The sequence below is a fragment of the Leguminivora glycinivorella genome, chromosome 4, assembly GCF_023078275.1.
Source record: "Leguminivora glycinivorella isolate SPB_JAAS2020 chromosome 4, LegGlyc_1.1, whole genome shotgun sequence".
Taxonomy (NCBI): domain Eukaryota; kingdom Metazoa; phylum Arthropoda; class Insecta; order Lepidoptera; family Tortricidae; genus Leguminivora; species Leguminivora glycinivorella.
In genome coordinates this window covers 1,199,688-1,213,707 of record NC_062974.1, presented here as the reverse complement: position 1 = coordinate 1,213,707, position 14,020 = coordinate 1,199,688, and the positions used below count along the sequence as shown (strand labels likewise).

General features: G+C 38.7%; 1 protein-coding gene across 1 annotated transcript in view; it reads left to right on the top strand.

Moving 5' to 3' along the window:
• The window catches only part of LOC125225463 (kinesin-like protein KIF13B), a 329,624-nt gene that overhangs the window by 314,868 nt on the left and 736 nt on the right, over positions 1-14,020 (top strand). Inside the window, 13 exon segments of the mRNA XM_048129202.1 lie at positions 434-593; positions 2,415-2,429; positions 4,084-4,149; positions 5,797-5,927; positions 6,876-6,999; positions 7,779-7,947; positions 8,796-8,857; positions 8,860-9,015; positions 10,536-10,663; positions 10,919-11,090; positions 11,323-11,484; positions 12,494-12,646; positions 12,832-12,961. Coding sequence (XP_047985159.1) covers positions 434-593; positions 2,415-2,429; positions 4,084-4,149; positions 5,797-5,927; positions 6,876-6,999; positions 7,779-7,947; positions 8,796-8,857; positions 8,860-9,015; positions 10,536-10,663; positions 10,919-11,090; positions 11,323-11,484; positions 12,494-12,646; positions 12,832-12,914 — 1,581 coding nt within the window. The 3' untranslated portion in view covers positions 12,915-12,961.

The window sequence follows — 14,020 nt, the reverse complement described above, 5'->3', positions numbered from 1 at the left end:
TTTTTCGAAGCTGCAAGAACTTTCAGCTTTGAGAAATGTGCCACAGGTCGTATTTAGTATTTTGTACCAATATTTTGTAGTAGTTCGTTTTCCCTTGCATCGAAATGATTGGCTGTTTAATCACAATGATTGATCGCTAATACATAAAAAAGATATCTGAAATAGAATCAAAATAGTAATTTTAATGATAGTTTAAGTTACTTTTTCAAAAATTAAACTGTGGAAACGGATTATTATTGGGCTAACAGTCTAACAGAAGAGTTTATTACTTTCTCGACTTAGAATAATACTTCAAGAAATTACGTGCTAAGGCAAAGCGCAATCGACTGTTTGTCTTTACTTTTTCCTGCAGTATTTTATTTAGTAAATGAATCCAGGCAACAGACGCCCCATTATCGACAACGCAAACACTGACAACACTATTCTACCACAGATCATGCGCCTAGACTCGTCATTCGAGTCGCTCGGCGTGGCGGGCCGCTCGGGCAGCGTGGCGGACTTGGCCGACGAGCCCCGACGCGTGCGCCACTCCTACGCCGCGCCGGCGCACAACGACCCCGACCTGCCCACGCCTACTAAGCCGTTTGGACTCGGTAAGATTTGTTATAGTGTATATATTGGATAATACTTCGAATTTTTGTACTATAGTTGAGGTTAGGTGATTTTATTATTTATGAAAATACAGTTCATGCAGCTAAAATATATTGTAGAACAAAATTGCGAATATTAGTCACCTACAATAACATGTTACTCTTCGAAGGCCACTTAAATATGTAACACGCTCTTATGACGACGAAATAATATCGTGTCAGATATTTTTGCGGGATTTGTTCTGTATTCAATCATTGCAGCTATACAAAAACACTGAGCAATAAAATAGTAAACTTTATATTAAAAAAGTAGTAGCATTAAAGTGTAGTTAGTGTGTTCTTAAAATTTTAAATTACTATCATATAGGGTAGAATAACTTTTACAGTTTTTCGATCAGTTACGATACATGTGTAAGAAGCTGACAGATGTATGGACTTGTAAATTTTACAAAAGGTGCAAATATTTTGGCAGATTACTAATATATTATATTTTTTACTAAGGAGTTCTTTGTAACCAAAATAATATTGTAGCATTTCCAAAATGCAGTTCATTTGCCAATTTAATAACATCCAATGTGGAGTTTATAGTTAAAAAAAAAATCCAATGTTTTTAAATAAAGTGCATAATTGCTTCAGACTTACATCACTAAATATACAAAACTTTACCACATAATTTACATGTATATGTAGGTCGATGGTCGATCCAATTAGTTAACCTAAGTGTCAAGTTATTATATCAGACATATTTCTTCGTTAGGGTTGTGTAGGTTTACTCCCGTATCAACAAAATGAATATATTTTGTGTTCAGAGCCTCACTCGCTCTCATTAGCTTTATGTGTGTCTAACTACATCTCTTTCAGTATCTCTAACATGTACAGACTCCTTTCCCAAGACATTCATTATTCTTCACTCATGAATCCCATGATAGTACATTACATGTCATGCCATACAGTTATGTTAGTATGTATACAGTTTGAGCATTTGGCTACACATTGAATTAAATATTGTATAATACAAGAGTACATTTTATTAGATAAATTATCTAGTGCACTAAGTAGTAGTTCAAAAAAACATAGCCTGAATGCACGGAGTAGTTAAAAGAATTAGCACAGGATTGTCAGAAAAAATAACGAAATAATAGGTAACTCATTCTCACAAAGAATCTCACTAACATTCAAAAACATTCACTTCATGATTTCACTGAATTACATTTTATTTTGGACTTGCTTCGTGGCAATGCTATGCTCATAATGTTTTTCTCTATCTCTTCTCTTCAACTGTACCCCCCATTTACTTCTCCTGAGTTTACATTATTTAAATTTTAAATTAGGAATCCAAAAAGATCTCTTTTCTTTGATGCAAACCTCAATCCAACCCATTAAATTTCGATTTTAGACAGATACTTGTTTAAAAAAAAATGTGCGATTTTTTTGGTGGTAACATTGGGATTTGTTTTTAAAAGAATTGAGAATAGACCGGCTAAGTCTACAGTGAAATATTTGTCAGCACAATCGTGGACGTCAAATATTCTTAAAATTTTGACGTTTACAATTTTGCCAGTGGCCTCTTTCAGAACTGTGACAATTGTCGCCCGACAGTGACACTTCGCCGTCCATTGCCTGTTCAACAAGGTAATATTGACGCTGAGTAACAATGCTACTTATCAATACAGAAATAGGCACAGAATTGTCAGTGTCAAGTGTCAATATCACCGGTGAAATAGCCCACAGATATTTTCACTATAGACTCAACATAGCCGGTCTATAAGTTTTGGCCCGGCTTCGATCTAACGTATTCTATTATCTTGGTCCCGCTACCTTCAGGCTCATTCCTCTCAGGTAAACAGTGAAAATAATATGGTCTTGACTAGGAATGAAAAATGTAACAAAATTATTAGAATGTTCAACGACAATATCATTGTGAATGTGTCGCCCTTTACAATTGGCTGAATCATCTCATTTTGGGGCATTAAAAATTGCTCTTAAAAAGAAAAAAAACTATGGTCTATACTTTAGACCCAGTATTGGCTGTTAGTAAGCTTCGAGCATCGGGCAAGCTTATGTTGTTGTGTTACTCTATCTGTTTGTTTGCGTGTCTCTTTCATTTGCATGGACCGAGCATGACCTGTGATTATTTCCTTCTCCCTTCCTCTTCGAGCTGTCAAATCGAAAACTGCTTAAAATAGATGATAAATACGATGCTTCGGAAGAGTTTAGGTCCCATCAGCCAAGTCATAGACAATGTTACATTTTTATTGTATAAATGTTGATAGTGAAAACTTTAAAGACTGGTCTATAATTGTAGAAAGTAAAGTAGAATATAGAAATATGAGAATAATTGTGTAGGACTGTGTGTCGTGTTAGGTAACAGTGCATGTATAATGTAGAAACAATGCAACAAGTAAATAATTAATGAAAAAAGGCCTTCCATAGATTTAAATGAAGCATGGATAGAAGGTGTATCTTGTGAAGTATTGTAATTGATTGATTGCTAACCGTATGAAATTGTGGAGTTTTGATATTGTATTTAGTCCCAGACATATTGGAATTGTTAAACATATTATTCTAAATACGAGAACTTTAAATTAAATAAAAACTTGATAGACATGAACTCAGCCACGGATGCAAACGTTAATTTTTAGTTCAATAATTCTTATGCAAGAAGTAACTGAAGGTGAATTGAAAATGTTTCTTAAAATGGTGTCTTTCATTTGGTAATATGGTCAAATTTCTAAAAAAAATTGTGTTAATTTACTAAATAGCTAAATATTTTTTGCTTTCCAAGGTACAGATTTAGTTAGATGGTTTTCCCTCGTATTTTCACAGAAATATACGAACATGTCTTGCTATTTCAGCCATTCTCTGTACAAGAAGTACTGCCGTTGAATGAAGTAGCATGACAAATACGAAAGTTTCCGAAAAATACGATGGTAAACTATTACGCAATACATCTGTAGGTACAGTCGCGTTCATAAATATGTGTACATTTTTTCATCTTAACTCGTTGCAATAAGGTGAAAAAATGTACATATATTTATGAACTTGTCTGTACAACAAACGTCACACTGATTTTCTATAAATTTTGTCTTTGGATTATTTTCTGTCATGTAGGCACTGGTCCCACCGCGAGCTAGTAAGCTATGAGCTATCGGCTATAAAAACGAACAAAAGATGAGCACTCCCGTGCAAATAAAAGAGACACGGCGATTTTAATAGCTCACCGCTGGGCGAGTAACTATAAAGATCGCCGCGTCTCTTTTATTTACGCGGGAGTAATTATCTTTTGTTCGTGTTTATAGCCGGTAGCTCATAGCTTACTAGCTCGCGGTGGGACCAGTGCCGTACGAGTATCGTGCAAAATACTGACTGTTTACAGTAGCTATGAAATAAAAAAAGTTCTCAATACAAACATAATTTAAAGTTCTCAGTATTTGCCCTGAAACTCCAAACGCTAGCTATAACAACTGAAAACCGACTAACGTTTCTCTTACAGCGCGGCCCACGTTCCTAAACTTGAACTTGAACCTCAACTCGCTGCGACTGCAGACGCCCAGCAAGTGTACGTCGATCTAGTGTGGCTTGTTTAGACAGTTTTGTTTCTTTTTGGTTCATCATCGTACATTGTGATTTTCTTTTGTTTACTTAGCTGAAGTAGATGATAAGCACCGTTGCAAAGAATTCGTCGAGCGCCACTGCCGTTTTTGTATCGGAATTGTGGCGCAATTTCATTAGTCGATAGGGCCCGCATGCCCTACAAGAAGTTTCTAGAACGCGTGCCACAGGGCCCGCATTCGGGGAAACGTTTTCATTTGTCGATATTAGTGTCCGAATTCGGGGTACGAGAGATTTCTGTAACGCGTGCCATAGTATCTCACACTGTCATTTCTTAGTTGATGGAGCCTCATTATAAATGAATCCTAACTACAATAATATATAGGTAAGGCACTGGTCTCACCAAAAGTGGGTAATTATAATTAACGATGAGCTATCGGTGATAGATAGGAATAAAAGACGCGACGAGACGCGGTTATAGCGCGATCGAGTTGTAACTTATAACTTGTCGCTGAGCGATGAAAAAAGAAGATCGAGATTTTGTTATAGAAGCTACGAACTATTTAAAGTGACTTTAGAAAGGATCTTCGATACTTTAATTTTTCTACATCTGAGTTATAAATAAAACTGAATAGATGTCGCAAACATAAATGATCAAGTCCACCTATCAGAGCTGTATCTGTGTTAGCTAGTTCCAAACTTTGAGATGTTTAAGAAGTGGCTGCCATTTTGGTATTTTTCAGTAATGACCTGCCTGTATTCTGGATTGATACATAATGTACCTTAGTACCCAACTATGTTGAAAACTCAATGCGTCGAATATACACCCTACACTTTTGTGTCATGTAATTTTACAATGTTTGGCAATTGATGATTTTGTAGTTTTTAACGTGTTTTTTTTATTTGCTCACAAAAATCAACCATTGGCATGAAATCGATCATTGTACATTAAAAGCATGACATGTTACAAGCAGAGTTATCATACGATTTGAGATTTATTTTTAGCAAAATCACAAGATATCGTTTTACAAAATAATTTCAAATGGTTTATTAATTATTTTTACTAATACCGTTGTCACATAGGTATGAAATGACATTCATAGCTTTTACAAATGCTGTAGTGTTTGAAAGTAGAAGCTGCCGCACTTTTTAGTCTTCTCATAATCCCCATGGTTGTTTTACATCACTTTGTTACGAATTAATGATACGATTTTAGCGTAATTTACAAAAAAAAAAATTAGACTTATATTGACCGGGATATAGACCGTGATTACCTTTATGATTTTTATCGAAATCACCATGATCACGGAAAACCGAACTGAGCTAAGGGCGTGCTGTCTAGATAACTTTGACATCCACCCGCTTTCTTCAGTTTTCCGTGATCATGATGTACCTACATATGTAACTGCATCAGAATATCGGGAGCCCGATAAAAATCAAGGTAATCACAGTCTATATCTCGGTCAATAAGTCTAGTGAAAATAACCGTAAATCGATCAAAACTCAAAAATGTAATTTATAAAATTCGAGTATCAAATGTGGAAATCCTAAGCTTGTAATTTTTCCGACGTAAAGTTTAACAACCATGAGGATACTTTTAATCTAACGCGATTTCTCTATTCTTACACTATTCTAACATTATTATACATTACAGCATCCCCGGCCAGTGGTAAGCTGGGTCTGCGCATGACGACCCTTCACGAAGAGCCCGGGAGGAGGAATGACGATGACTCTCATTCTGAACCTGAGTGTGCTGCCGACGCTCTCACTACTCCAAGGGAACATGTAAGTTCACATGTATTCACAACAAGACTTAAATGATTATCGCTAAATATTATCTTCGGAATAACATTAATTAATTTTTAGAGTCATTAAGAGTTTTAAATGATTGACGGTTAGTTTCATTAGACTTATATTACATACATACATACATACAATCACGTTTTTATCCCATTACTCAGAGTCATTCCTACTAAATCTGGTGCCACGGAAAACCAGCGCTGAAAGAATTATATGTGACATTGCATGACAGGTTGAGTCCTCTTTGTGCCTCTATCTGCAGCATCCCACAGTCTTTTCTTGTATAACGGGAAGAAGGGGTATAGTTTCTTAACCCGTCACCACACGTTCATAAGACTTATATTGACCGGAATCTAGACTGTGATTTTTTTTATGTATGTGATGCTGTATGATGGTAAAAAAAACCAAATATGTAAAAGGATAGTAGTGACCGATGTCAGATGTATTTAAAACCAATAATTTCACTTTATTTATCTATCTTTAATGTCATCATGCCACGCAGTTCAAGAGGATGACATGATATTCCTTCTTAACAGACACATCTCTTGTGACATCGTCATTATTGCAAAGCTCTGATAGAAACGCAGAAAGTAAAGATTTGTATGATACAGTCCAGTGAATTGTTTGGTTTGACGACCGTTCTGGCCTAGCGCGTAGTGACTCGGCCTGCTACGCCGCGGTCCCGGGTTCGAATCCCGGTAAGAGCATTTATTTGTGTGATAAGCACAAATATTTGGTGGTCATGGATGTTTTCTATGTATATAAGTATTTGTATATTATATATGTATATCGTTGTCTGAGTACCTGCAACACAAGCCTTCTTCAGCTTACCGTGGGACTCAGTCAATCTGTGTAAGAATGTCCTATAATATTTGTTTATTTAATTGTATATCGTCACAACCACAGGTATTGATCTGATAATATTGCTTACAGAGACAGCGCGCACGGACATCGCGTGGGTTCCTGCCGACATCGAAGACGTTGGACTCCCTACATGAGCTCGCTTGCGAACGGGTGCCCACTAAGAACTCGCCATCGATATCATCCAGCGGCTACGGTATGTGTTTCCTAATGTTATGACACCTGGCAGGCGAGACGCGCGACCATGCTTATACGCCTGTTCAGTACTTCATGTAGTTTAGCACACTGTCGAGGAAATAAAATAAAAACAATCATGAATCTGTGGCCTATATCACAATAGTGACAATTGTCGCCCGACAGTGACACTTCGCCGTTCATTGCCTGTTCCACAAGGAAATATAGACGCTGAGTAACAATGTTACTTTCAACGCAGAAATAGGCAATATACACGCAATATGTCTAGTGTCAAATAATATAATAATATAATAATTGTCAGTGTCAAGTGTCAATGTCACTATGGTGAAATACCCCACTGGTGACTATCTACTAAAATAGCTGCAGTTACTGATGTAAATACTCCCAAAGCCCAAAGCGATTCAAAGTAGATATTAACCTCAGTGGTGATAGCTTAGGATGTATTTGGTAGTTATATTAGGATTACCTTGGAATTACCTGTGAGTTCCTGTAATTGGTTCTCCGTTTTCTATGTTGCTGATAATAGTATCAGAATGGTGGCCGCTTTCGGATGTAAAAAGCGCCTGGCATCCGTTGGCTCGTTGGGTGGACGGTATTCTAAAAACTGCGGGGCACTTCTGGAAGAGACTAGCCCAGGATCGGGATAAGTGGCGTACACGAAGAGAGGCCTATGCACAGCAGTGGGCGATTAACGGCTGAAATTATGAATGATGAGTAGTAAATTATAGTATTTAGCTAAGTAAAAAACTAGTTAAAAAAAAAATTTCTTCTTTGTGACAGGTTCCCAAGCAGTGTCTTCGACAAACCTGACGAACGACGATACACTGTCTATTCGCAGCATGTCTGTGGACGATACGCCCGATTTCGACAAGTCGGAGTACGCATTACGGACGAAAACGTCTATCTCTGGGCTGAGGAATGAGATTACTGAGCTACGCAACGATATTAGGTACGTTTAACCTTTTTTTTCTACTCGTCGACCATGCACTTAGTTTTTAATAGTTTTCTTAAATAACTTTCGTGAAATTCACACTGTTTCCTGTTTTTACGCAAAGTTTGAACTTCACAAGCTCAGCTGCCCAAAGTCTTCCATCTGCACACGCGCGCGTATCGTCAGAGACGGTTATATAAACAATGCGTTGCCATGGTTACAGACCCAACGATGAATGCGTTTTAACAGTTTTTTGATACTGCGCGCATGTGATGAAGCCGATGGACGCTGGCATTGGGGAACAGACTTTTATGCAGGGTTGTAAAGATCTATGCACGACCCTGTAAATGACGAATAACAGTTCGGGAGTAGAAAAACCTTTTTTTCGTCATGATTTATTAAAACGTAAAGAATTTAATCTTAAATTTTAAATTTCTCTATTCTGCGTTGATAATAAGTACTATTAAGCGTAGATAAATTATACGTACATTAGGCTTGTGTTTATCAACATCCGCCCCTTTTGTCGATCTTATTTTTAAAATCTCAATAAATCTTATTAATTTTGAAGCAATAGCATTAAAAACGCAAAAGTGAAATTACTTACTTTTTCAAGTCATTATTACCACATTCCAGTCACGATGGTATTAATGCTTTTATGGCAATTTGCGCATTATTATGCTAAATTTTCAACGTTCTTTTTTATTTAATCATAGAATCTGGTTACAAAATTTCACAAGAATCGGTTGAGAATTGCGTTTTGTAGAGGTGAACATCAGGAATAAAAACAAATCTAGTTAAACCGTAAACCTACGCTGTTGCTCCTGTCAATGGTATCAATGTTATCATTATATGTTTTTAATTTACAGTGAATTGAAAAACGACATCGTCGAATCAAAACACGAACTAGACACGACGTACGAAAAAAGACCCCGGTCACACCGGGCGGGCGACGGATCAACCCGTTCATGCGAGACTGTGAAAACGGGATGGTCGACCCGTTAGGGGCTATCCCTGTGGAGAACTTGAGTGTTGCCAGCCCGCCGCCCGCTGAGCAGAGTGTCAATGGCGAGCATGAGACTTCAGGAGGTATGTTTATAATTATAATCTTTATTTATACACCAGACTGTCATGATAGTTAAATTGAGACATCTGGCAGGCACGCATGGTCGAGCGATAAATGATAAAAACATCAGGTCGTCCCTATCGCACTATTTGTAAGTGCGATAGGGACGGCCAGATGTTTAATCATTTATGGCGCGACCATACTTGCCTGCCAGGGGTCCATTTCTCAAACGATATTGACTAAATATTAGTACACGAACTGTCAAATCGTATAGGTTGCCGTGACAACACACTAATATTATTAGACTAATAACTTTCGAGAAATGGGCCCCAGGAGGTGAGTTTCTGTTTAAAACTTTAAAATATATCCCAGATACTAGTATGTTAGTTAAATTAATAGTCAATGCGTCAACTCGTCGTGCGTGGTTGTGAAAACGGGATGGTAGACCCGTTAGGGGCTATCCCTGTGGAGAACTTGAGTGTTACCAGCCCCCCGCCCCCTGAGCAGAGTGTCAATGGCGAGCATGAGACTTCAGGAGGTAAGTTATACTCTTTCTTTATATATCAGATACTGCTATGATAGTTAAATTCAAAGAGTAACATTCGTGGGTAGTGAGTGAACTAGTTCATAGAAGTTGTTGAGAAGTTGTGATAATCTAACCACAAAATTAAAATTTTGAAAAAACCCCCGACCGCGACATAGTAGACCGATTTTCATGAAACATGGCTAAGAACACTCCTGACTAACTCAGCTTTCAGACAAAAAAAAAAAACTAAATCTAAATCGGTTCATCCGTTCGGGAGCTACGATGCCACAGACAGACACACACACACACAGACAGACAGACAAACAGACAGACACGTCAAACTTATAACACCCCGTCGTTTTTGCGTCGGGGGTTAAAAACGGTATGGTGGATCCTTTAGGCACTGGTCCCACCGCGAGCTAGTAAGCTATGAGCTATCGGCTATAAAAACGAACAAAAGATAAACACTCCCATGCGAATAAAAGAGACACGGCGATTTTGATAGCTCACCGCTGGGCGAGTAACTATAAACATCGCCGTGTCTCTTTTATTTGCACGGGAGTGCTTATCTTTTGTTCGTTTTTATAGCCGATAGCTCATAGCTTACTAGCTCGCGGTGGGACCAGTGCCTTAGGGGCTATCCCTCTTGAGAACTTGAGTGTTGCCAGTCTGCCTCCCGCTGAACAGAGTAGGGGAGCATGAGACTTCGGGAGGTATGTAACCGTTTACAACATAAGGCGCAGCGGAATGTCACTTTACTCGAACCTTGATCAGCCTACCAAATTCCAAAAAGTTGATCCATTAATCTTATACGCAGAGGACAATAGTCTTAATAACATCTCTAGTTCGAACAAATGTGACAGATATAATAAATGGGACTTTATTATATCTTTGGGGCGTATTCATTCCTGTCGAGCTTAAAATGACAGAGATCTTACATCCCTGTGTCTGAAACCCTTTTCATAAACATTCAGTGCTGCTGGCTGTAAAAATTATCGGTTTCGTTTCTTTTTGTAGAAGCTGATGTGGAATCTGTGAGCTCGGAACAGAGTCATGACACGGAGCGCAGTCGAGAAGCATCGTCGGTTGGGGAAAGTGATTCGACCTCTGGGGACCACGTCAAAACTCAGCTGCCAGCCGGCAAGGTATGTTGATAACTATGTTCTTTATAAACATAATTATAGGAAATACATCATCATCCTCCTTGCGTTATCTCGGCATCTGCCAGGGCTCATGGGAGGCTAACGTCATTACCAATAGATTACCCGTCCGCCCGCCGAAGCTGAAGACCCGTATTTCATTCCCGGCTCGGCCACCAGTGGGCCTTGTCGTTTTTTCTTTCGTGTAAAATGAAAATGCAGCCGGAGATAAATCTTTTGCAATATCTTTTTTATCTGTAGGTTGTCCGTCGCCGAGCAACCAACTCATCGCGCAGCGGAGCGCGCGCCTCGCACCCTGGCAACCGCCCCCGCTCCGCCATAGAACCCGGCCAGCACGCTCAGAACTATGTTCACAATCTTAACAAGACGCTACACGACACACCAGCGTCTTCTACAGAACGGATCGGAGATGGTAAGCTCTAAAATAGACTAAAACAGGCATAGCAGGTTTAATATCGTATTTGACCGGTGTGTTGGATTTTATGCTTAATTGTCGTCACGAAACTGACAGGGAGCTAATTTTTGTTAACAACTTACGCTAATTGGGGGTCCGACATTCTGAAAATGCCCTTATATCGCGATCTAAACGATTACATTTTAACAAACCTTATTTTGTATTCTTAAATTTATTTTTTTGTTCACAGACGAGTCATCAGAAACTCTCCTGCATACGGCACCCGACTGGCTCACAGTAGGCGAGAGCGTGTCGCTCCGCCTCAGCAGCAGCACCGGCGTCGTGGCGTATGTAGGGCCCGCGCACTTCGCACAAGGCCTGTGGGTCGGCCTTGAACTGGATGCGCCTACTGGTAAGTGATAAGGCGAGTCATCAGAAATGCTCCAGACAGCTCACCGTATGAGCAGTACTGATGTTAGTAATAAGGCGAGTGAACGCTACACACTGCTCACAGTATGATTAGTAGTGGTTTTAGCGTATGTAGGGCCTGCACACTTCGCTCGCTTGTGTCGGCCTTGAACTGGACGCGCCTACTGGTAAGTAATAAGACGAGTCAACGCTACACACTGCTCACAGTATGATTAGTAGTGGTTTTAGCGTATGTAAGGGCCTGCACACTTTGCTCGCCAGTATTGGTCATGAACTGGACGCACTTACTGGTAAGTAATAAGACGAGTCAACGCTACACACTGCTCACAGTATGGTTAGTAGTGGTTTTAGCGTATGTAGGGCCTGCACACTTCGCTCGCTTGTGTCGGCCTTGAACTGGACGCGCCTACTGGTAAGTAATAAGGCGAGTCAACGCTACACACTGCTCACAGTATGATTAGTAGTGATTTTAGCGTATGTAGGGCCTGCACACTTCGCTCGCCAGTGTTGGCCTTGAACTGGACGCCCCTACTGGTAAGTAATAAGGCGAGTGAACGCTACACACAGCTCACAGTATAAGCAGTACTGGTGTCAGCGTATGTAGGGCCCGCGCACTTCGCACAAGGCCTGTGGGTCGGCCTTGAACTGGACGCGTCTATTGGCAAGACAAAATGTGAACATTTCATTTTCACTGGTCTATTCTCTATGGTGTTGATCGTTAAATAGGCACTGAAAATTAAAATACAAATGAGTTTTTTATGTTTTACTAAGACCCCAATTTCGTATAGAATATCGCTTTTAATTTAATTTTCAAAATAGTGACGTTACTTTTACGACACAGCATACAAATAATTAGCGGTATAGTTACTTCAATTAAGTTTACTAAGAAATTCGACTTCTAGAGAAAAATGTTTGGAAATAACTACTTCGCGTACTTACCACATTAGTGGTCATATCACATTTGAACCGTTACTCTTTACTACTTGTTTCAGGTAAAAACGACGGCTCAGTCGGTGGTACCCGCTACTTCCAATGCCGACCAAGACACGGTATCTTCGTGCGTCCTGACAAGCTGGTGCAAGACAGGCGAGGCCGATCCGCCCGCCAGTATAGAGATAACGAGCTCAAACGAGCTGGAAGCAAAGGTACTTTGTAGTTGACGCTTGACATTAAATAATGAAGTACATAGTAGAATTGATTATGATTGTATGACGAAAACCGAAATGTAGATAGAATATCTAATATAGTAGGCTAAGTAGATAGGAGAGCAGTAATTACAGTAGTAGTAAATAGAGTAATTATAATGTAGATTGTTTAAATTTCTTTTCAGGAGAAGGCCTACACAACTTACACAGATCGAGGAGTCGCGGCGAAAGCATAAACGTCGTGGGCACCAAAACTAGAAGCAAATAATTCACCCTCACGTCCATAACGCCGTACCATACCTTGTAGAGTACAACCATGCAGAGATGGGCATCAATCGATTGATTTTTTAGTTAACTAATCAATCGACTAAAAATATCAATCGTCATTATTCAATCGCGATTGATTTAGTTGCGATTAAATTAGTTGTGGGAATGTTCGACTAACAACTAAATTAGTTTTAGTTTCAATCGACTAAATTCCACGAATAAATCATTAAAACTACACAGTCGGCCGTTTTTGCATTTATATCTTATTTGTAACTACAAGTAGGTATGTATATAACATTGGAGGTACTCGTATGTTGTAACTATGTTGGTTTGGGTGGAATTTTGTGGATTATTTTGAAGTAGATATATTCGACCGATTGAGCTAAAATTACGTATACACGTTTAATTTGTAATGCTTGAATGACAATGCAATATTATAACGATATATCGGTAACGAAAAATAGCGAAAAACTGCAGTGTTCACAAGTAGCAAACAAAACAATTAAGTATGTTATTGCAATACTTTGAATTATACGATACTGAGTAAATCTTAGACATATAAATTACCAGTATTTTGCTGTCTCTGTCGATAGTAAAACTCTTTTTAGTGGCACGTGGTGACAAAACATTGGGCTAAATGAGTAATCCTACTTACCTGGAAATAATTTCATTTTGGTGCAAGGGCCGACGCATCTTCTAAAAATAAGACGTTCTATTGAATCAAACATCTGCATATTGTTTATCTATTATCTACGCGCACTATTTTGTTGTCATTAAAATATTTAAACCTCTTTGTAATGTCAAGAACTCTCAGCGTTAATTATTGTTCATCTTCCTTGCGGCATTCTACATTCAAATTTATATAATGGCAACAACGAATTTCACGATATTTGGTATATACTATACACCATGTTTTTATTGAATTCCGTTAATTTTAAGGGAAGGTTCCGTAGGTCAAATACAATGAATTGCTCTAAAAAACTAGCGACTTAACTCTTACGGTTGTTGAATTATTCAAAAAATAAATCAAACAATTTTTTTTTTGGAAATGTATTTAAACCAGTGTACCGGGTACTTTTATTGTGTTTTTTAATGTTATTTTACTAA